This window comes from Platichthys flesus, chromosome 3, assembly GCF_949316205.1.
Source record: "Platichthys flesus chromosome 3, fPlaFle2.1, whole genome shotgun sequence".
Lineage (NCBI taxonomy): Eukaryota > Metazoa > Chordata > Actinopteri > Pleuronectiformes > Pleuronectidae > Platichthys > Platichthys flesus.
This window is the reverse complement of record NC_084947.1, coordinates 682,281-702,413: the sequence shown is the minus strand read 5'-3', so window position 1 is coordinate 702,413 and position 20,133 is coordinate 682,281. Positions and strand designations below refer to the sequence as shown.

Genomic DNA, 20,133 nt, shown 5'->3' with positions numbered 1-20,133 from the left:
GATTCACAGTTTCATGCTGCACTTTTTAGAGGCGACTGACCGACTGTAAATAAAGATGGAATCAAAGTTTCCGTAGCGCCCCCTGGTGTCTGGTTGCAGTGTAGGTCATAAACCTCCTCCATGTTAGCGGATGGGACATGGACCAAACTGAAACACAAAGTAGACGTTAAATAAATGTTTGTAAAGATGTTTCTGTCGTTTCAGGTCGTTCTTCTCTCTCTGATGTTTGTTCATGTGTTTCTGTTCAGTTTGGTTTGAATCAGTTATTGATGATATGAAAACAGACGTCATGATTGACAGCTGAGGCTGACTCCTGATTGGGTCAGAGCGTGTGTGGGCGGGACCTCGATTCCTCCGGCTCCACTCCACTGAACACACTCTGACAGCAAATTATTATACATTATTATATGGGAAGATATTTTTGCTTAATTTCTGTACGATGAGAGAAACTGAAGATGCGTCGTCCATCTTTATTTACGATGTGACCGTCCTCCCCGGTCGTGACTGATCGTTCTTCACATTCACTTCTTACTGAACTCTCTGGTTCCTGAACACGTTCCCTTCAGGATTCACAGAATCTCACAGCAGAGTCGTAGTGAAGGTTCATCAGCAGGACGATGCCCCCCCCCCCCGGCTGTTTATAGAGTGTTCTCTCTGACCTGCTGCTCTGAATGAAGCTGCTCCATCACATTAAGGCCACCGGCTCCTCAATGGACGTCTTTTATCTGGAGCTGATGAGAGTGGACGACGTGGAGACATGAAGACAGAGCTGACATCATGAGACTGAGCTGAGGAACAATATCACAAAACGTAACATGAACCAAAACAATGTTTAGATCTTGAGGAGCATGAAGAAAACACACGAACAGAAGAGGATTCATTCAAATTAAAATCAAATGTAAATGTTTAAATTTTAAACGTCAACATGATTCTGACCTGAGACATGAGTCCAGCTCACAAACCTGAAGGGTTGAAAACTCAGATTCTTTCTCACGTTAATAAGTTTCTACTAAAATCAATCAACGTCTCATTCAGATTAAAATAATGTTATAAATCCTCTTCACAATAGTAAATACAACACAAAGTGATACAGAAATATTCTTTGTCGTGATCTGTGATAGGAGCTAAGGATATTTGCTCGCGTGCTGTAACTAAGTACATTGTTCGAGGTACTTGTACATCATGCTTCTACTCTGTTACAGCTCAGATTCTAATCTGATGAGTTTTTCACTCCACTCCACTTAGTCAATGAGATTTTAAATATAATTACAACAGTTGAACTATAATCATCGTTGTAAATTAAAGTTTGTAAAGAATGTTATTATAATGATCCAGAGGAACCCAATGTGACATTTTACTTAATCAGTACTCTGTTACTTTATATAATCCAGTTTATAAATACCATTAAACATTTATTTAAAACACAGGACTTTTAACTGTAATAGAGTATTTTTACTCTGTGGTTACTGCAGTTAACTTCTCACACTGCTGATTCAAACGATGGTTAAATTATAGTTACACACACACCGACTCCACCCCCCTCTGGTGCAAATGGTCTGGTCCAGAGAGAGCGCGCGAGAGAGAGAGAGAGAGAGAGATAAAGAGAGAGAGAGCGAGATACAAACATGCTTATCTCACACACACACACATACACACGCACACACTCTCACCCTCACACACACTGTCAGTAGATTCGGGACGCAGTGAGGATCAGCTGATGTCGGAGCTGCTGGATGTTTCTGACAAACATCAGGTAAGATCCTGTACTTTAATTATATGTATATGATTATATAATATATTCATGTGTATATGTCATGAGTTTAATACAGAAACATCATTAGACAGCTCGTGTCCTTTATTCTTATAAAAATAGTTATTCACTGGAATATTCTTGACATGTTAACCGGAACTTCATCTGTCTTCTCCTGAGTAACTGCGTTCAACACTGACATATAGATATAGATATAGATATAGATATAGACATAGCTATAGATATAGATATATGAACCGGATGTTTTCAGCGGGACTTCGGTCCGGCTCACTCCCCGTTTCTGGTCGACAGTGTCCTGGGGAGCCGGCGCTAGTGACGCCGCCGGGCTGCGGTGCGTAGCAGCCCCCCCCCCCCCTACTGTCTGTGATTAAACGAACCGTTTGAAATCATCAGGTTCAGAAATGATTTACTTACTGTATTGTGTTAGAGGTTGTAAGAGAGAGAGGAGAGGAGGAGAGAAGGAGAGGGATGGAGGGATGGATTAAGGAGGGGAGGATGGTTTTATGTAACACCCCTCCTCATCCAGCATTGCCACATCTGCCGGCAGGCCTCCACTAATCTATCTATCTATCTATCTATCTATCTGTCTATCTATCTATCCATCTATCCATCTATCTAGCCATCTATCCATCTATCTACCTATCTATTTATCCATCTATCTATCCATCTATCTATCCATCTATCCATCTATCCATCCATCTATCCATCTATCTACCTATCTATTTATCTATCTATCCATCTATCCATCTATCTATCCATCTATCTATCCATCTATCCATCTATCCATCCATCTATCCATCTATCTACCTATCTATTTATCTATCTATCCATCTATCCATCTATCCATCTATCCATCTATCTATCTATCTATCCATCCATCCATCCATCTATCCATCCATCCATCCATCTATCCATCTATCCATCCATCTATCCATCTATCTATCTATCTATCTAATTATCTCTATATATATATATATATATATATATCATCCATTCGTCCATCCACTTTATGTTGGTTTCTATTTAATGAGAAGGTTCCTCCAGGTTGTTCTCTGGTTGTTCTCTGGTTGTTTAGAAGGTCCATGTAGTAATTGAAGAGGTTCCTTGTCTTTGTCCTACACCCTTCTTGGGACTTGGTTTATGAAGGTGTGATCTCCAGCGTGATGAGCTGAGAGGAGTCTGGTCTCCATGTCCCAGCTTGTCTCTCACTGACCGCTGCTGGTGACTGTGAGCAGCTGCGTTTACTGGAGCTTAGCCACCAGCATAGCTAGCTTGTTAGCTTTGTCAATGTGTAATGAACCTGCAGGACAGCTTGGCTCGAGAAGGCTCCACTCATGGATCCTCCATGCCAGGGAATGGAAGGACGCATTGAAAGGAGCCTCTGATATTAGACAGCCTCATACCACTGTCTTTTATACCTCAGTCTTTAAAGGATGTGGCCCCTGAATCAGGACACACATATTAAGAAGGTTCTGCTGTTCCTCTGGAAGGTTCTGGAGGCTGTGTAAGAATATGGATTTAGAAGTTTGAGCGGTCAATGAGAAGATTGAAGAGGTCATTCAGACGGTCAAGAGAGTCTTTGAGGTTGAAGCTGCACTTGAAGAAATCTTACACGTTGTTCAGGAGGTTCCTAACGGGCCTGTAGGAGGATCTGCTGGTCCTCTAGAAGAGAGGTTAGTCCCTCCAGTGGAGTTAACTGAAGGTGTTCTACAGGCACATGGTGAAGATCACGTGACTCAAACCTGGTTTCTTTCCTGTACTTTGTTTCCTCATCTGCATCTGTCTGTCACGCATGTGTTGACAGGTCTCCGTGACATTTCATGAACGTTTGCAGCTCGTGGATAAATGTGAAATGTGTGGAGCTGAATCCAGAAGATCTGCTCAAACGATGATTAATCTTAGTTTCTAATGTCAAAAAGAGATTTTCTAGAGTAACTTTAAAGTTATTCTCTTTGGCTCTGATTCATCTTTATCCTCTGAGCCCGAGTGATGAGACTTTAGCTTGAAACAGTTTCTGCTGATGTGAAGAAGAAAGAGAGTTTGTGTTTGGAGGGATCCGTCCACGAGGGAGGGGTCATCATGGAAACATGAACAAGAGTTGATGTGAACTGTTGAGTCTCAAAGACTGAAGTCTTTACAGAAATGCTCCATGATCATGATGAAGGAGATGATGATGTGTTTGTGGTCTGTTTGGGGACAGTCTCGTGGGGCCAAGTGAAGCCAAGTGAAGACGTAGTTATGTCGTCTAAAGTCATGAATTGACATGAACTGTGTAAAACATTGTGTGGACATCCACACCGGCGTCAGCCCTCATCACCAGAAGATCTGGAACCTCTTCGTGTTTCCAAGTGGACGTCTTCGTCTTCTACGTGTAAAGCTCCTCTTCTTCATCCTGAGATGTTTGTGTTCTTCAGGTTTCACATCACGTGTTAGAAACCTCGTCCACACGTCCACTCGCTCTCTGGGAAGCTTCCACACATTGTCCTGCTGGTTCCTCACATGGACACATTAACAGGAGGCTGCAGGAGAAGATCAGGAACCTGTGCAGGTCTGAAAGCAGGTGAAGTGATGAGGAGAGAGATGCAGTTAATCTAACTCCAACCTGGACTGTGGGAGGAAGCTGGAGTAACTCACACACAGACCTCAACCAGGAGGGGAACCTTCTTGTGAGAAACAGTGGGAACCACTTCACCACCATGACACCTCCTGAGAGCAGCAGATGATAAACACTGTGTATCAGCAGCTGAACACACAACCTCACCAATCACTGGAGGTCCTGAGTCAAAAGGTTTCAATGATTGGTTGGACATGACTGAGGAGCTGAGACGTCCGGTTCTGGTGAGTCGGACCGAGCTCCACCATCAGCTCCACTCAGCTGCTTCTGTTTGTGCTGCAGTCGAACTTTCTGTTGTATAACACGAGTGAAGATGACTCATGAGTCCAGAAATAGAGGAGAGCTCCCGCAGCACGGAGAGACGTTCAGGGACCGTACGAGTTCACACACTCCAGTCAACCACATATCTGTCATCACTGCTACAGCTGAGGAGCAAAGGAGCAAATCAGTGATTTAAACACCAACACAGTATAGTACAGGAAGCTGCTGTAACACACAGACACACACACACACACACTGTTTACACACAGACGTCCCTCGAACACCACATCCTCCTTCATGAGACATGTTTTGTCATTTTTATTAAAACTGCGTTGATTCAGCTGTTACTTGGTTTTGCAGGACGTTGTTTTTCGTGATAACAGGTTTTTCTATTATTTTGGAAATGTCACTAACTCCTTCACACTGAACCTGCAGCTTAACGTGACGATGGTTATGATGGAGACACGTGTTATTGCTCCCCCACTCGACTGAACCGGACCCGGACATTCTCCTGCTGCTTCTTTACTTGACACAAGCTCCACAGACTATTCCCCAGAGTTCATGTCTACAAACCTCTTTAGAGTCTGATAATGTGTCTCCTCAGCATGAAGTCGTGTAAACAATGATTAACAGTTAAGCTTTGAGTTGAAGAAATCAGTTTTTTAAAGTTTCTTTCTCCTTTTCTTCATCCTATGACACTTCAGACTCATTATGTGACGCCCTCAGAGGTCACGACCCTCAGGTTCTGGATCCTTCAGAGGTCGGGGCTCGGTTTGTTTCTGTTGTGACGGCTCATGTTGTGTTGTAGCTGTTTAATCCTCAGGTTGGAAACAGCAGAATGTTCTTTTAAAAACTGTTGCGGATCAGATTCAGTGTGTTACTGCAGCAGAGGCCTCGGCTCTTATCTCTGTACAGCAGGGGGCCGGGGGGGCCGGGGGGTTGATGCTGCAGGAATGAGGCCATGGGCTCAGCCAGCGGTGGAGCTGCTGCTGGAGGAGGTGGGGTTGCACTGTGTGGTTTTGGCTGCCGGCGTTCAGGCTGCCGTCCCCTCACCGTCAGCTCCATCAATGCAGGAATTTTAAGTTGCTGATATGACAGATGGACGAGCTTTATTCAGAACAACACCTTCCTCTCTCCTCGGCCATCTGTCAATTCAAACCTTTAAATCATTTGTGTGACTGCAGAAGAAAAGAATCTGATGATCTGTGAGACGAGAGAACGTTTGTTTTAGTGTCACTAGAGAAGGAAAGAAGGATGAAGGAAAGGAAGGCTGCAGATAGAGAAGGAAAGAAGGATGAAGGAAAGGAAGGCTGCATATAGAGAAGGAAAGAAGGATGAAGGAAAGGAAGGCTGCAGATAGAGAAGGAAAGAAGGATGAAGGAAAGGAAGGCTGCAGATAGAGAAGGAAAGAAGGATGAAGGAAAGGAAGGCTGCATATAGAGAAGGAAAGAAGGATGAAGGAAAGGAAGGCTGCAGATAGAGAAGGAAAGAAGGATGAAGGAAAGGAAGGCTGCATATAGAGAAGGAAAGAAGGATGAAGGAAAGGAAGGCTGCAGATAGAGAAGGAAAGAAGGATGAAGGAAAGGAAGGCTGCAGATAGAGAAGGAAAGAAGGATGAAGGAAAGGAAGGCTGCAGATAGAGAAGGAAAGAAGGATGAAGGAAAGGAAGGCTGCAGATAGAGAAGGAGGTAAGGATGAAGGAAAGGAAGGCTGCAGATAGAGAAGGAAAGAAGGATGGAGGAAAGGAAGGCTGCAGATAGAGAAGGAAAGAAGGATGAAGGAAAGGAAGGCTGCAGATAGAGAAGGAAAGAAGGATGAAGGAAAGGAAGGCTGCATATAGAGAAGGAAAGAAGGATGAAGGAAAGGAAGGCTGCAGATAGAGAAGGAAAGAAGGATGAAGGAAAGGAAGGCTGCATATAGAGAAGGAAAGAAGGATGAAGGAAAGGAAGGCTGCAGATAGAGAAGGAAAGAAGGATGAAGGAAAGGAAGGCTGCAGATAGAGAAGGAAAGAAGGATGAAGGAAAGGAAGGCTGCAGATAGAGAAGGAAAGAAGGATGAAGGAAAGGAAGGCTGCAGATAGAGAAGGAAAGAAGGATGAAGGAAAGGAAGGCTGCATATAGAGAAGGAAAGAAGGATGAAGGAAAGGAAGGCTGCAGATAGAGAAGGAAAGAAGGATGAAGGAAAGGAAGGCTGCATATAGAGAAGGAAAGAAGGATGAAGGAAAGGAAGGCTGCAGATAGAGAAGGAAAGAAGGATGAAGGAAAGGAAGGCTGCATATAGAGAAGGAAAGAAGGATGAAGGAAAGGAAGGCTGCAGATAGAGAAGGAAAGAAGGATGAAGGAAAGGAAGGCTGCAGATAGAGAAGGAAAGAAGGATGAAGGAAAGGAAGGCTGCAGATAGAGAAGGAAAGAAGGATGAAGGAAAGGAAGGCTGCAGATAGAGAAGGAAAGAAGGATGAAGGAAAGGAAGGCTGCAGATAGAGAAGGAAAGAAGGATGAAGGAAAGGAAGGCTGCAGATAGAGAAGGAAAGAAGGATGAAGGAAAGGAAGGGTGCAGATAGAGAAGGAAAGAAGGATGAAGGAAAGGAAGGCTGCAGATAGAGAAGGAAAGAAGGATGAAGGAAAGGAAGGCTGCAGATAGAGAAGGAGGTAAGGATGAAGGAAAGGAAGGCTGCAGATAGAGAAGGAAAGAAGGATGGAGGAAAGGAAGGCTGCAGATAGAGAAGGAAAGAAGGATGAAGGAAAGGAAGGCTGCAGATAGAGAAGGAAAGAAGGATGGAGGAAAGGAAGGCTGCAGATAGAGAAGGAAAGAAGGATGAAGGAAAGGAAGGCTGCAGATAGAGAAGGAAAGAAGGATGAAGGAAAGGAAGGCTGCAGATAGAGAAGGAAAGAAGGATGAAGGAAAGGAAGGCTGCATATAGAGAAGGAAAGAAGGATGAAGGAAAGGAAGGCTGCAGATAGAGAAGGAAAGAAGGATGAAGGAAAGGAAGGCTGCAGATAGAGAAGGAAAGAAGGATGAAGGAAAGGAAGGCTGCAGATAGAGAAGGAAAGAAGGATGAAGGAAAGGAAGGCTGCAGATAGAGAAGGAAAGAAGGATGAAGGAAAGGAAGGCTGCAGATAGAGAAGGAAAGAAGGATGGAGGAAAGGAAGGCTGCAGATAGAGAAGGAAAGAAGGATGAAGGAAAGGAAGGCTGCAGATAGAGAAGGAAAGAAGGATGAAGGAAAGGAAGGCTGGAAGCAAAGACAAGTGGAGTAAGGATGGAAGGATGTAGGTGGGAACTAAAAGAAAGAAAGAAAGGAAGGAGGGATAGAGAGTGGAAGGAGAGAAGGATGGATGGAAGGAACTTCAGGTTTTGCATCACCCCTGTTTCTGTTGTCATGACGACCAGCAGCTGGCATTCTGGAGCATCGATGAAATCCCTGCTGTCGTCATGACAACAGAAACACAGTAACTGTAGTGTGGCAGAGAAAGAGAGGAAGGAAGGAGGGAAGGAGGGAAGGAAGGAAGGAGGGAAGGAGGGAAGGAGGGAACAGGGAAGGAGGGAAAGAATGGAGGTGGTAGGAGGTAGGATGAAAGGAATATGGCCAGCAGGAAAGGAAGGAAGGGAAGGAAGGAAACACAGGCACAGAAAAGGAGGAGGCATAGGAAGAACAGAAGAGAAGACGGAAAACAGAAAGGACAAGAAGGAGGCTCAGCAAGGACACGAGGAAAGAAGGGAGTCAAGGAAGGAAGGACATAGTGAGCTAAGGAAAGCAGGATGCAGGAGAGGACGGACGACAAGAGGAAGGAAAGGAGGGAAGGAAAGAAGGAAACATCACAACAAACACGTTAAAGATGTTACGCAGATGATGTGATGTTGAACGTGTCGGCCAATGAGCAGCCGTTACCTTCGGTCTGGGTGTGGTCACATCCTGCGAGCTGAGATAAGAGCCTGCCAACACACACACACACACACACACACACACACACACACACACAGGCTCTAACTGTGTCGTATGATTTCCTGTGCGTGTGTGTGTGTGTGTGTGTGTGTTTTGGTCAGACGAGCACATGAACTGATCACTGGTCAGTACCACACACTGTAAATGAAGATGGAGGCGTCATGATTGACAGCTGACACTGACTCCTGATTGGTGGAGAGCAGTCACCACCTCACAGACTCTGACGTCATCACCACATTCTTACATCAGGAGGAAAAAGACCGTCGTCCATCTTTGTTTACAGTTTATGTTCAGGCCCCAACAACAGTGTGTGTGTGTGTTGTGTTTGTGTGTGTGTGTGTGTGTGTGTTGTGTTTGTGTGTGTGTGTGTGTGTGTGTTGTGTTTGTGTGTGTGTGTGTGTGCGTGTGTGTGTGTGTGTGTGTGTGTCGTGTTTGTGTGTATGTGTTGTGTTTGTGAGTGTTTGTGTGTGTGTGTTTGTGTGTGTGTATGTGTGTGTGTGTGTGGGTTGTGTTTGTGTGTGTGTGTGTGCGTGTGTGTGAGTGTGTTGTGTTTGTCAGTGTGTGTGTGTGTGTATGTGTGTGTGTGTGTGTGTTGTGTTTGTGAGTGTTTGTGTGTGCGTGTGTGTGTATGTGTTGTGTTTGTGAGAGTGTGTGGTTGTGTGTGTGTGTGTGTGTGTGTGTGTGTGTGTGTGTGTGTATGTGTGTGTGTGTGTGTGTGTTTGTGAGTGTGTGTTTGTGTGTGTGTTATAAATCTAACGACTGCTGGTTCTCAGGAGCCGTCTTTGTGTGTCTGTGTGTGTGTGAAGATGCAGTGACCTGAACTAACGACCTCCGTGTGAAGTTAACGAGATCGTTTACGTGATTTCGTACAAACTCAGAGAGAAAGTTGGACGAGACTCAGACGAGTCGTCCTAGAGACGAGTTATTAACCAGTGTTTAGTTTTATTAATGTATTGATTCAGTTGATCTGCGTTTGGGTCGATGTGAATAATTGGATTTATTTAGAATAATCATTTGTTTGTTTGTTTGTTTTATTTTGAAAGCATGGTGGTTTTATTTTAAATATGGTGCGACCCACTCCTGAGGTTATTCAGACTGGTGGAGTGCTGTGGTCCGCTCGCTGGTGTACTGGTTCATATTCATATAATCATTAATGCCATGACTTTATTCTGAAGTCAAAAAATCACATTTCATTTCATTTTTTTCTGAGGTGAACACATAGTTTGTGTTTTCAGTTTTTTGTGTGACTCTCTCGTCCGACACACAACCAGCAGCTCCTTCTTCACTCTGGATCGTTGACAGGAATTCTGGGAAATGTAGGAAATTTGCCAACTGCTTCAGGCAAAGTTAGATTCACCGACAAAAACTAATTTACAACATCGCTGAGTTACAGCTGAGCCGGGGGGGCAGGGGAAGCCTGGATTATCCTCCCAGGCGCTGCAGCCGGGTGGGGTTTACCTGCTCCTGTGACCCCTGCAGTGTGATGGACGGTTATTGGTGACCTGCAGAGTCGGGGTGGTCTGACGGGTGGAGGTCTTCTTCAGAGCCTCCGTCTCTTTGTCTCCGCCACGTTACTGCCAGCTGATTGGACGGCTGGGTGCGGTTACCTAGCAACCTGACAAGAATCAGGACAACCCCCTTAAAGAAGTGAAGCTGCTTTTAAAAGTGAATCTGATTGAAACATTTAAAGTTAATGTCCTAAACAAATCAGCAATATCAACAAAATTACACATTTTATTCAGCGCCAACTTGGTTATTTGAAACCAGAAATAACCATATTTGGAGAAGTGGGGGTGGAGCCTGACTGAGAGCTGGAGGACACTGCACCTGTCCCATTGGACGGTCCTAGCTGTCAATCACTCTGAGGATATTTAAATCTTAACCACAGATATCAAGAATTATGTTAAAACAAAAAGATACATTTCAATAACATCAGTTTATTTAAGATTATTACCTGAAGTTTTTAAAACCAGGAAGCAGTTTCTCATTGAGTCAAAGACAAACGTCTCAAACGTCTCAAACGTCTGATTCCTGTTTGTCCTTCACCAGCCTCGTCTCTGAGCAACAGTGTTGACTCCCTGAAAGAGGAAAAGAGACTCAGAACTTCAGTGTGAAACGAGACACAAGGAGACACAGGGAGACACAAGGAGGCACAAGGAGACACAAGGAGACACGAGGAGACACGAGGAGACACGAGGAGACACAAGGAGACACAAGGAGACAAAGGGAGACACAAGGAGACACAAGGAGGCACAAGGAGACACAAGGAGACACAAGGAGACACGAGGAGATACAAGGAGACACAAGGAGACAAAAGGAGACACAAGGAGACACAAGGAGACACGAGGAGACGCAGGGAGACGCAAGGAGACGCAAAGAGACAAGAGGAGATACAAGGAGACACAAGGAGACACAAGGAGACAAAAGGAGACACAGGGAGACACGAGGAGACACAAGGAGACAAAAGGAGACACAGGGAGACACGAGGAGGCACAAGGAGACACGAGGAGACACAGGGAGACACAAGGAGACACAAGGAGACACAGGGGACACAAGCAGACACAAGGAGACACAAGGAGACACGAGGAGACACGAGGAGACACAGGGAGACGCAAGGAGACACAAAGAGACACAAGGAGACACAAGGAGACACAGGGAGACACGAGGAGAGGAGACACGAGGAGACACAAGGAGACACGAGGAGACAAAAGGAGACGCAAGGAGACACAAAGAGACAAGAGGAGATACAAGGAGACACAAGGAGACACAAGGAGACACAAGGAGACACAAGGAGACACAAGGAGACACAGGGAGACACAAGGAGACACAAGGAGACACGAGGAGACAAAAGGAGACGCAGGGAGACACAAGGAGACACAAGGAGACACAAGGAGACACAAGGAGACACAGGGAGACACGAGGAGAGGAGACACGAGGAGACACAAGGAGACACGAGGAGACAAAAGGAGACGCAAGGAGACACAAAGAGACAAGAGGAGATACAAGGAGACACAAGGAGACACAAGGAGACACAAGGAGACACAAGGAGACACAAGGAGACACAGGGAGACACAAGGAGACACAAGGAGACACGAGGAGACAAAAGGAGACGCAGGGAGACACAAGGAGACACAAGGAGACACAAGGAGACACAAGGAGACACAGGGAGACACGAGGAGAGGAGACACGAGGAGGCACAAGGAGACACGAGGAGAGGAGACACGAGGAGACACAAGGAGACACGAGGAGACAAAAGGAGACGCAAGGAGACACAAAGAGACAAGAGGAGATACAAGGAGACACAAGGAGACACAAGGAGACAAAAGGAGACACAGGGAGACACGAGGAGACACAAGGAGACACAGGGAGACACGAGGAGACACAAGGAGACACAAAGAGACACAAGGAGACACAAGGAGACACAAGGACGATTCCTTCCTCAGGATCTATTCACGTTGCTTCTGATAACGAGTTGGTGTCAAACAGCAGCTTCAGCTGGACTGAAGCTGGACTCACCTGAAGATCACGTTCATGTGTTCCTCTAAAGACTCAGAAGTTTCTCCTGAGACTCTGAACATCTGAGTTTCTCAGATTTAAAGACTTTCTGCTCATTTTCTGAATCCTTCACTTTATAGATTTTATTTCCTTCCTTTCAGTTTCAGGTCAAATCTGAGAAAATCCCTTCACTGAGTGAATCTTTGTTTAAAGAGATGAAACCTGATTCCATAATCTACTCGATGAGATTATCGACTCTGTCAGAGCTGCAAATATTATTATTATTATTATCAAATGAACTGTTGATGCTAATAACATCTTTACATACAATCATGTTTTCATTATCACAACGTGTCAGAGCTGAAACACACTGACCTCTCTGGTGAAGGCTGGTACTGCTTCTCTGTGTGGAGATGTCTGATGTCAGATGGTAGTGATGATGATGCTAAACTGAATTTTTGATTTTATCAGAAACATTTCTCCAAAGTTCCGTTTTGACAGTTTTTGGAAACTATCGCCACTCGTATTAAAATAAAGTTAGGTGGGTTTGAGTGAAGCAGGAGTTTGTACTGGTGGAAAATGAAGATTTCCAGTGATGCAGCTCTGGTCTCTTTGATTTCCTTCAGATATAATGTTTAGAATCATAGCCCAGAACACAGGACGCCTTTGAGAAGGACGGATGCTTGAGGACATCAGAAATCAGAGCGAAGCGTTCAGTCGACCACAAACCAGCGTATCAATTATTCAGAGTCAGTGACACCAGAGATCAATACGCCAGAGACAGTCCGAAGCAGAAACTCTGAAGAGTCTCCATCATGTGAAGTCCAGCTCCTCAGTGACCGGAGTCTACTTCAAAATCACAATCTGAAAATTAACTGAATCCTTCTGCTTCATCAGCAGGTTGTGGTTTATTCAACACAACTTGTTTCTAACGTTTGTGTTCAGGTGCTGAAGACGATCAGATACAGACATGATCCCCTATTCCCCCTGAGGTAACACACACACACACACACACACACACAAACACTGCTTTGACATGAGCAGTCTTTTTCCGTCCCTGACCACATGTTACCCTGACCTGTGTGTGAGTTTCTGTGTGTGTGTGTGTGTGTGTGTGTGTGTGTTTGTGTGTGTGTGTGCGTGTGTGTTTGTGAGTGTTGGACAAAGCTGTGCTCTCTGGAATAATCCCTTTGTGTTGTCCTCTCACCTCAGACAATGTGGAACCGTCTCTGCAGCAGAGACGCGAACACACAGTTGTGTCGACTGTTTACATTCACACAATCATCTGATCGTACAAACACAACATGTATTGGTTTGTCTTCCGTCTGCCCCGACACTGCCCCTACTGTTCATGTGCATATTGAATCTGAGGTTGTGTGTCTGTTGCTAGTCAATGTTTTTACTCTCAATTTAACTGTTCTTCAATCTACTATGAAATACTTTATGTATTTGTACATATTCTCTATAAGCAATGACATCTTGTGTATGTTCTTCTCCTAGGAACGGACCAATCAGCAGTCAGGATGATGCCCAAGGTAAATTCAGTTTGTGACATTTTCTCCTGACGTGTGTGTTTAGCGCTGAAAGATAAAAGTGTGTAGAGAACTGACTTCACAGGGGCATCATAACCAACCTCACATTTACTTCACTTCCACTTCTGATGATCACATGTGACGTCTCACTGAGCTGCTGGGAACTCTTTCTCTTTTGAAATAAAGGTTTGGAAAAAACTAAATGATGAAAAACCAACTCTTCTCTGACCTGTGTGTGTGTGTGTGTGTGTGTGTGTGTGTGTGTGAGCAGCAGCTGGCTCAGACATCCCCAGGGAGTGTGTTGTCGCTGAGAGGCGCCGGCATCCCAGGATCCCCTGCTGCCGCCATCGTGGTGAGACACACACACACACACACACACACACACACACACACACACACACACACACACACACAGGTTATATTTTCCTTCAGATTAATCTTGAGGCAGTAATCTTCAATCCCCCCCCTCCTCCCCCCCACAGGCCCGAGTGGAGGATGGGGTTATCGGCTACAAGGACTTGGCGGCGTTGCCGAGAGACAAAGCCATTCTGGACATCGAGCGACCAGACCTGATGATCTACCAGACGCACTACAGCTACAGTCCACTAGAGGTGTGTGTGTGTGTGTGTGTGTGTGTGTGTGTGTGTGTGTGTGAGATGTAACAGCTCACACACACACACACTCACACACACAAGCTGTGAAACACCCATGAATATTAACCGATGAACATCTTCCCTGACAACAACAAAAAACAGAACAAAACACACTTTTGTGTTTTATTTTATGTTTTACATAATAATGTCATCATTGTGTTTTTCGAGTTATATTTGGGTCGATATGTTTTCTTTAGTAGTTTTAGGAGTTATTTATAATAAAGTTTTAAAATCTTGTCCTAAGTTTCAAATGCTGTTGATGCAGATCACAACTGAACAAACAGTTTTTTAAGATAAGGTGAGGTAAGGTAAGATAAGAGGGAAGAGCTGCTTTCAGATGATACATCAATAATTAATAAGGACAATAACATTAATATTATTGACTTAAATTAACAAAGTGTTTTTCCCTGTTTTCTGAGTCTGTTTCTAACTTTGATGTTTTTAAAGTATTTGTTGGTCTCTCGTCCTGCAGAGGTCTTTGTCCCCCCGCTCCATCTCTCCTCCCTCCCCAGAGGTTAGACCCCCACTTCCTGTTTACACACACACACTCACACAAACATACACATAGGGTTACGGTTTACATGAATCAAATAAGATTTAATATCATAAAGTGTGCGTGTGTTGCTTACCTCTGACCCCCATCCTCCTCTCTGTGTCTAGAACCTGCCCAGGGATTGGCTGGAGAACCGTTCCCCCGGAGGTTCCTCTCCCGGTTCCACCGTCCCGACCAGCAGAACAGACAGCGCACACACACCACCCACACCACACACACTGAACACACACTCCTCTGGAACCAGGAGCTCCATGCTGCACTTCCACAGGCCTGGTAATGACTGCTTATTAAAAACTATCAAATAAAAGAACCTGAAAAATACTGTTATAGTTAATGACTTTAGTTCAATTAATTTAAGTTAAATTAATTTAATTTACACGTGGAAAAATTCCATAATCAAACAACTCTGACAGGTAATATATTTCATGTCTTCAAGAAGAATTTAATTGTAAAATGTTCTTTTATTTAGAAAATGGTTCCAACATCTACAAGAAGCCTCCGATCTACAAACAAGGTTTGTTTCACTGAAGTTCAAAGAGGTTTCAGCATTTTCACTTCACTTAGATTTACATATGAATCTGTGTGTGTGTCTGTGTGTGTGTGTGTGTGTGTGTGTGTGTGTGTGTGTGTGTGTGTGTGTGCGTGCGTGTGCGTGTGTGTGTGTGTGTGCAGACGTGTCGTCCTCTCTCGTCCCTCAGGGGAAACACATTGAGGATCTGATCATCGAGTCGTCAAAGTTTCCAGCAGCTCAACCTCCAGACCCGAACCTGCCGTCCAAGATCGAGACCGACTACTGGCCCTGCCCCCCCTCCATGGCTGCGATAGGTACAACCTCACACACACACACACACACACACACACACACACACACACACACACATACACACACACACACAAACAAACACATTCAATCCTGCATCAATCTGACTCTTCTCCTTCTGTCCTCTCGCCTCCTCCTCTCCTTGTTTCCTCTCCTCCTCTCTTCTGCTCCCCTCCTCTAGAGAAGGAGTGGAGGAGGAAGGAGCAGAGGGATGACGATGAAGAGGAGGATGAGGAGCTGGGGGGACTCAGAATTCTTCAGAAACAAGAACTCAACAAGGTAAAGATGATCCTCATCAGCTCCGAACGAAAGATAAAGACGCAAACAAATCTGAATTCTAATAAATGGATAACAAATATTTTCCTCTCCCTCTCTCTCTCTCTCTCTGTCTCTCTCTCTCTCTCTCTCTCCCTATATCCCCCCCCCCCCTCTCTGTCAGATTCAGTCTAATCTTGGTAAAATCATCCTAAAGGAGGAGCTGGAAAAGTCTTCAACTCCTCTGAGGAGGAAAACTCGCTCCCTGCCGGACCGCAGCCCAAACACTGGTACAAGCACACGCACACAGACGCACACAGACGCACACACGCGCACACACGCGCACACACGCGCACACACACGAAAAAAACGGGTATGAACCAATCCGCTCTCTGGGGACACCTAGTGGTCAGAATAGGTGCAGACAACAGGAGGCAGTTTAGGAGCAATTATAATCATTTTTATCATATCTTTATTGCCATGTTATTTATTTTATTTATTAAGGGGGGAGGAAGTAGGAAGTAAACCTGAGGGAGGAGGGGAAGGAGTGGGAAGAGGGGAGGAGGGAGGTGGAACAAGGGAAGAAAGAGGAAGTGTCCCGACTGTTTTCCGTCCTGGCTCCTAAATGGTGGAACGAGCTCCACATCGACATCCCGACATCAGAAAGTCTACACATCTTCCGCCGAAAACTAAAAACATACCTCTTCCAACTTTACCTTGAATAAAAAAATATATATAAAAAAAATACACTACCAACTTTTTGAAACTAACACTTTAGTAGCACTTAAATGGCACTTACTTATAGCACTTTGTAGGTTTGCTTTATTTTGAAGAAATTGTTCTTTCTTGATTCTTGTCGTCCTGGGTCTGTACCCTCGGGGTTGAAGCTACTTATTGTGAGTCGCTTTGGATAAAAGCGTCAGCTAAATGAAATGTAATGTAATAAAGTGAGGGAGGAGGGGAGAGGTGGACGAGTCCTGGATGACCTGTGACTTCTCAGAATCAGAATCAGAATCAGAATTCTTTTTATTGCCATGTATATTTGCACATATAGGAAATTGCCTTGGTGTGGTTGGTGCACTTTACAAACAACAAATTAAAAACAACAATATATACAGAGATTGGTGATAGTGCTTGTAATATAGAGTTATAAATTATGTGCAAGGGTGGGTGGGGGGGGTTGAGAGTGTCTATCGAATCTACAGTAGAAGTCATTCAGTTCGTTTGCAAGTCTCAGGTCACACAGAGGGGGGGGGGGTTTGGTTTTGCAGCCGGTGATCACACGAAGGCCCTTCCAGACTGACGAGGAGTCGTTGGCTGCAAACTGTTGTTCCAGCTTCTTTGAATACTGTCGTTCGGCCTCCTTCTTCTCCTTGCCAAACGAGTATTTAACCAGTCTGAACCTATCCATGTCCCCACTCTTGAAGGCCACCTCCTTCTCCAAACGGAGCTGTTTGAGCTTTGCTGTGAACCAGGGCTTGTCGTTGTTATAACTCACCCTGGTGCGTGGTACATCTGTCTTCACAGAAGCTGATGTAGGACGTCACAGCATCTGTGTATTCGTCCAGGCTGTTAGAAGCAGTTCTAATATGTCCCAGTCAGTGTTCTCCAGGCAGTCACCAGCTCCTCCACAGCTTCTCTGTTGCTCCAGTTCTTGGATCTCAGCACAGCAGGTTTAGAAAGTTTAAGTTTCTGCATGATAAGCCTTGCTGATGGTGCTGTAGCAGTGATCCAGGGTGTTATCCCCCTGGTCGGGCCTTTTATTAACATTTTAATAATTCTCTCTTTTCTTCTCCTCCTCCTCTCCAGGGTCAAACGCCTCCAGGTCGGCTTGTTCCCCAGACGCCTCTAAGGCCGGCCCCTCCAGGGTGAGTAACACCCAGCCGTCCAATCAGAGCAGAGTCGTGTGACGGGCCTTGACCATGTTTGTGTTTGTTCTCAGCTTCAGTCCACAGAGTTCAGCTCCTCCCACAAATCTCCTGCAGGTAGAGTGACTCAAATCATTTTAAATCAAACTATTATTCTACATCATTATTTGTATTTAGTCTGGTCACTGTTTCCTTTCTTATTAATAAACTTTCTATGTAAAGGTATTAATCTGAATACATTTTATTTTATTTAAATTTAACTGCTTAAAAATGTGATAATATGGAAAAGTCTTTCAACCTGCATCATGTTCAAATCTGTATATATGTGTATATATATATATGTATATATATATATACACAGTATATCATCTATGTGATGGAATCTGTTGGCTAACGATTGATATTTCTTTAACTCTTTCTCTCCGTGCAGGTCTCCAGGTAAAGTCTGACGGTTTTCATACATTTCATTGATATAAGATTTATTTTTATAAAAAAAATTGTATTTTTTTTTAAGTTGATTTATTTAACATGAGTTATTCAATCAATTCTATAGTCCAATGAAACTTTATACAAAAAACAAAGTTACACCTCATTTATTAACATTCGGAAAAATGATAAAAAGGAAAGAGAATATTCATGTGTTCGACTCCCGCTGCAGAACGGAGACTCGAGGATGGACAGAGGGAACTCTCTTCCCAGCATGTTGGAGCATCAGGTTGGTTTTTAATCATGATATTTAAGAGTGAAATGTATTACTGTATAATTCTGTTCACAGTCTTTAACTGCTGTTTTCAGACTGATCTGAACCACAGACATGTTCCTGACATGTTCCTCACATGTTTCTCTCATGTTCCTCACATGTTCCTCACATGTTCTGTATGTGAGACCAAATGTCTGAGTCAGTGTCTCTGGACAGTTTATACGTCATGTCCTGCCTCCTGCTGCTCTACAGGCTCCGCCCCTGCTGCTCTACAGGCTCCACCCCTCGCCTGAATGTTCCCAACGAGTCGGAGCCGACAACCTGCTGCTCGACACGACAAACCCTAACTACACAACAACTGTATACAGAGTCTGAATACAGTTTCTCTAACACACTGACTGATGTCTGCAGGTCTACCCGTACGAGACGCTGGTGGTGACTCAGCGAGGACGAAGCAAACTGCCTCCTGGTGTGGACAGAACCAGCCTGGAGGTAACTGTCACAATAAAAGCCCTCCACCACCTCTTTTTCCATGTAGGCTTTTAATGTGAAACACCTGAAGGAAGTGTTGTGTTTCATTGACAGTTGTGTGTCTCTGGCTGCTGCAGCGCCACCTCTCTCAGGAGGAGTTCTTCAGTGTCTTCGGGATGTCCATCGAGGACTTCGACTGCTTGTCTCTCTGGAAGAGGAACGACATGAAGAAGAAGTTCTGTCTCTTCTGACTGGGGCCAGGACTCCACCTCCCACAATCCCCTGCACCTCCTGGGATCACCGATAGGAAACCACGCACTCTGAACAGAGCGTCACTGTCAGCATCACTGAGGCCATCGTCTTCATCCTCATCATCATCTTCTTCTTCTTCATCTTCTTCTTCTTCAGAGCAGCGGCGTGTTGACGTCTCTGGTGAGACTCAGATCAGGTTTGAATCTTCAGTCTCTGGATGTTTGATTCAAACGATGAAACGACACAGCGAGAAGAAGAGTGGTGGGCGGGACCTCAGAGAGCCAGGGACCAATTAAATGAGCCTAAAAGTGATGACGCCTTTTTTTAAGGTCCTGATAAAAACTCCACAGGAAAGTTGCTGAGCAGCAGCGCCCCCTGCAGCCCCACGCTAGGATCAGATCTGTCGGGCTCCGTGTTCGAGCCATGAAGTGACTGCGTCGTCCCCCTGGATATTACCCATGATCCTCTGCTTCCTGAACTAGAAGAGCTGCTGCTGTAACAAATCCACGAACTCTGTTCAGAATTCTTCATGATTCAAAGTTTCCTGATGAATCTTGAGATAAACTCTGTTTTTAATAACTTCTTTCTAACTGATCTCAGTTCTCATTTATGAGCCTTTACGTACGAAGAGAGATTCGTCCGATTCAAGCCGTCACTGCCCTAGTGGTTTCAGATGGAATGATAGTTTAGCAATATGTCCACTAGAGGACAGCACAGAGTGAACATGGTGAAGGTGGGGGAGGTGCGATAACGTCCCTCTGGTCTCAGGTGAAATGACATCATATCGATACTTGGAACAGTTTCAGCATCTCTTCCTCGTGTCTCATGGAATCATCACAACACGGACACAAGGCTCCATCGTTTCAATCTGCTGCTTTAAGGTAGAAAAGTTTTACAGTGTTGATTTAAGTTGAACTGGTTTTTACCGTTGATCTCACACAACCACG

General features: G+C 44.7%; 1 protein-coding gene and 1 long non-coding RNA gene across 3 annotated transcripts; one reads left to right on the top strand and one right to left on the bottom strand.

Moving 5' to 3' along the window:
* Window positions 1-16: 16 nt before the first annotated feature.
* LOC133935416 (uncharacterized) lies at window positions 17-2,115 on the bottom strand. Its single transcript, XR_009913565.1, has 3 exons — window positions 2,009-2,115; window positions 660-788; window positions 17-147 (listed from the first exon to the last, which is right to left on the bottom strand). It is a non-coding gene; the product is annotated as an uncharacterized LOC133935416 (long non-coding RNA).
* On the top strand, window positions 1,636-19,771 carry LOC133935384 (dematin-like). Of its 2 annotated transcripts, XM_062381245.1 has the most exons (17): window positions 1,636-1,753; window positions 13,028-13,074; window positions 13,583-13,617; window positions 13,886-13,966; window positions 14,097-14,225; window positions 14,740-14,781; window positions 14,928-15,093; window positions 15,290-15,334; window positions 15,493-15,645; window positions 15,822-15,919; window positions 16,080-16,185; window positions 17,705-17,763; window positions 17,838-17,880; window positions 18,194-18,201; window positions 18,422-18,478; window positions 18,875-18,955; window positions 19,072-19,771. In XM_062381245.1, the coding sequence occupies exons 3-17, from the start codon at window positions 13,606-13,608 to the stop codon at window positions 19,183-19,185; spliced, it is 1,194 nt and encodes a 397-aa protein (XP_062237229.1). In that variant the 5' UTR covers window positions 1,636-1,753; window positions 13,028-13,074; window positions 13,583-13,605; the 3' UTR covers window positions 19,186-19,771. The 2 variants fall into 2 exon arrangements, 1 of the variants encoding a protein (XP_062237229.1); XR_009913533.1 differs by lacking the exons at window positions 1,636-1,753; window positions 13,028-13,074; window positions 18,875-18,955; window positions 19,072-19,771 and adding an exon at window positions 18,716-18,868 and having other exon boundaries at window positions 13,587-13,617; window positions 18,194-18,478.
* The last annotated feature ends 362 nt before the right edge of the window (window positions 19,772-20,133 follow it).

Coding starts and splice junctions, on each gene's coding strand:
- LOC133935384 (XM_062381245.1), top strand. Junction 14,226..14,739: donor ACAGCTACAGTCCACTAGAG/GTGTGTGTGTGT, acceptor CTCGTCCTGCAG/AGGTCTTTGTCCCCCCGCTC. Junction 18,956..19,071: donor TGGACAGAACCAGCCTGGAG/GTAACTGTCACA, acceptor TGGCTGCTGCAG/CGCCACCTCTCTCAGGAGGA.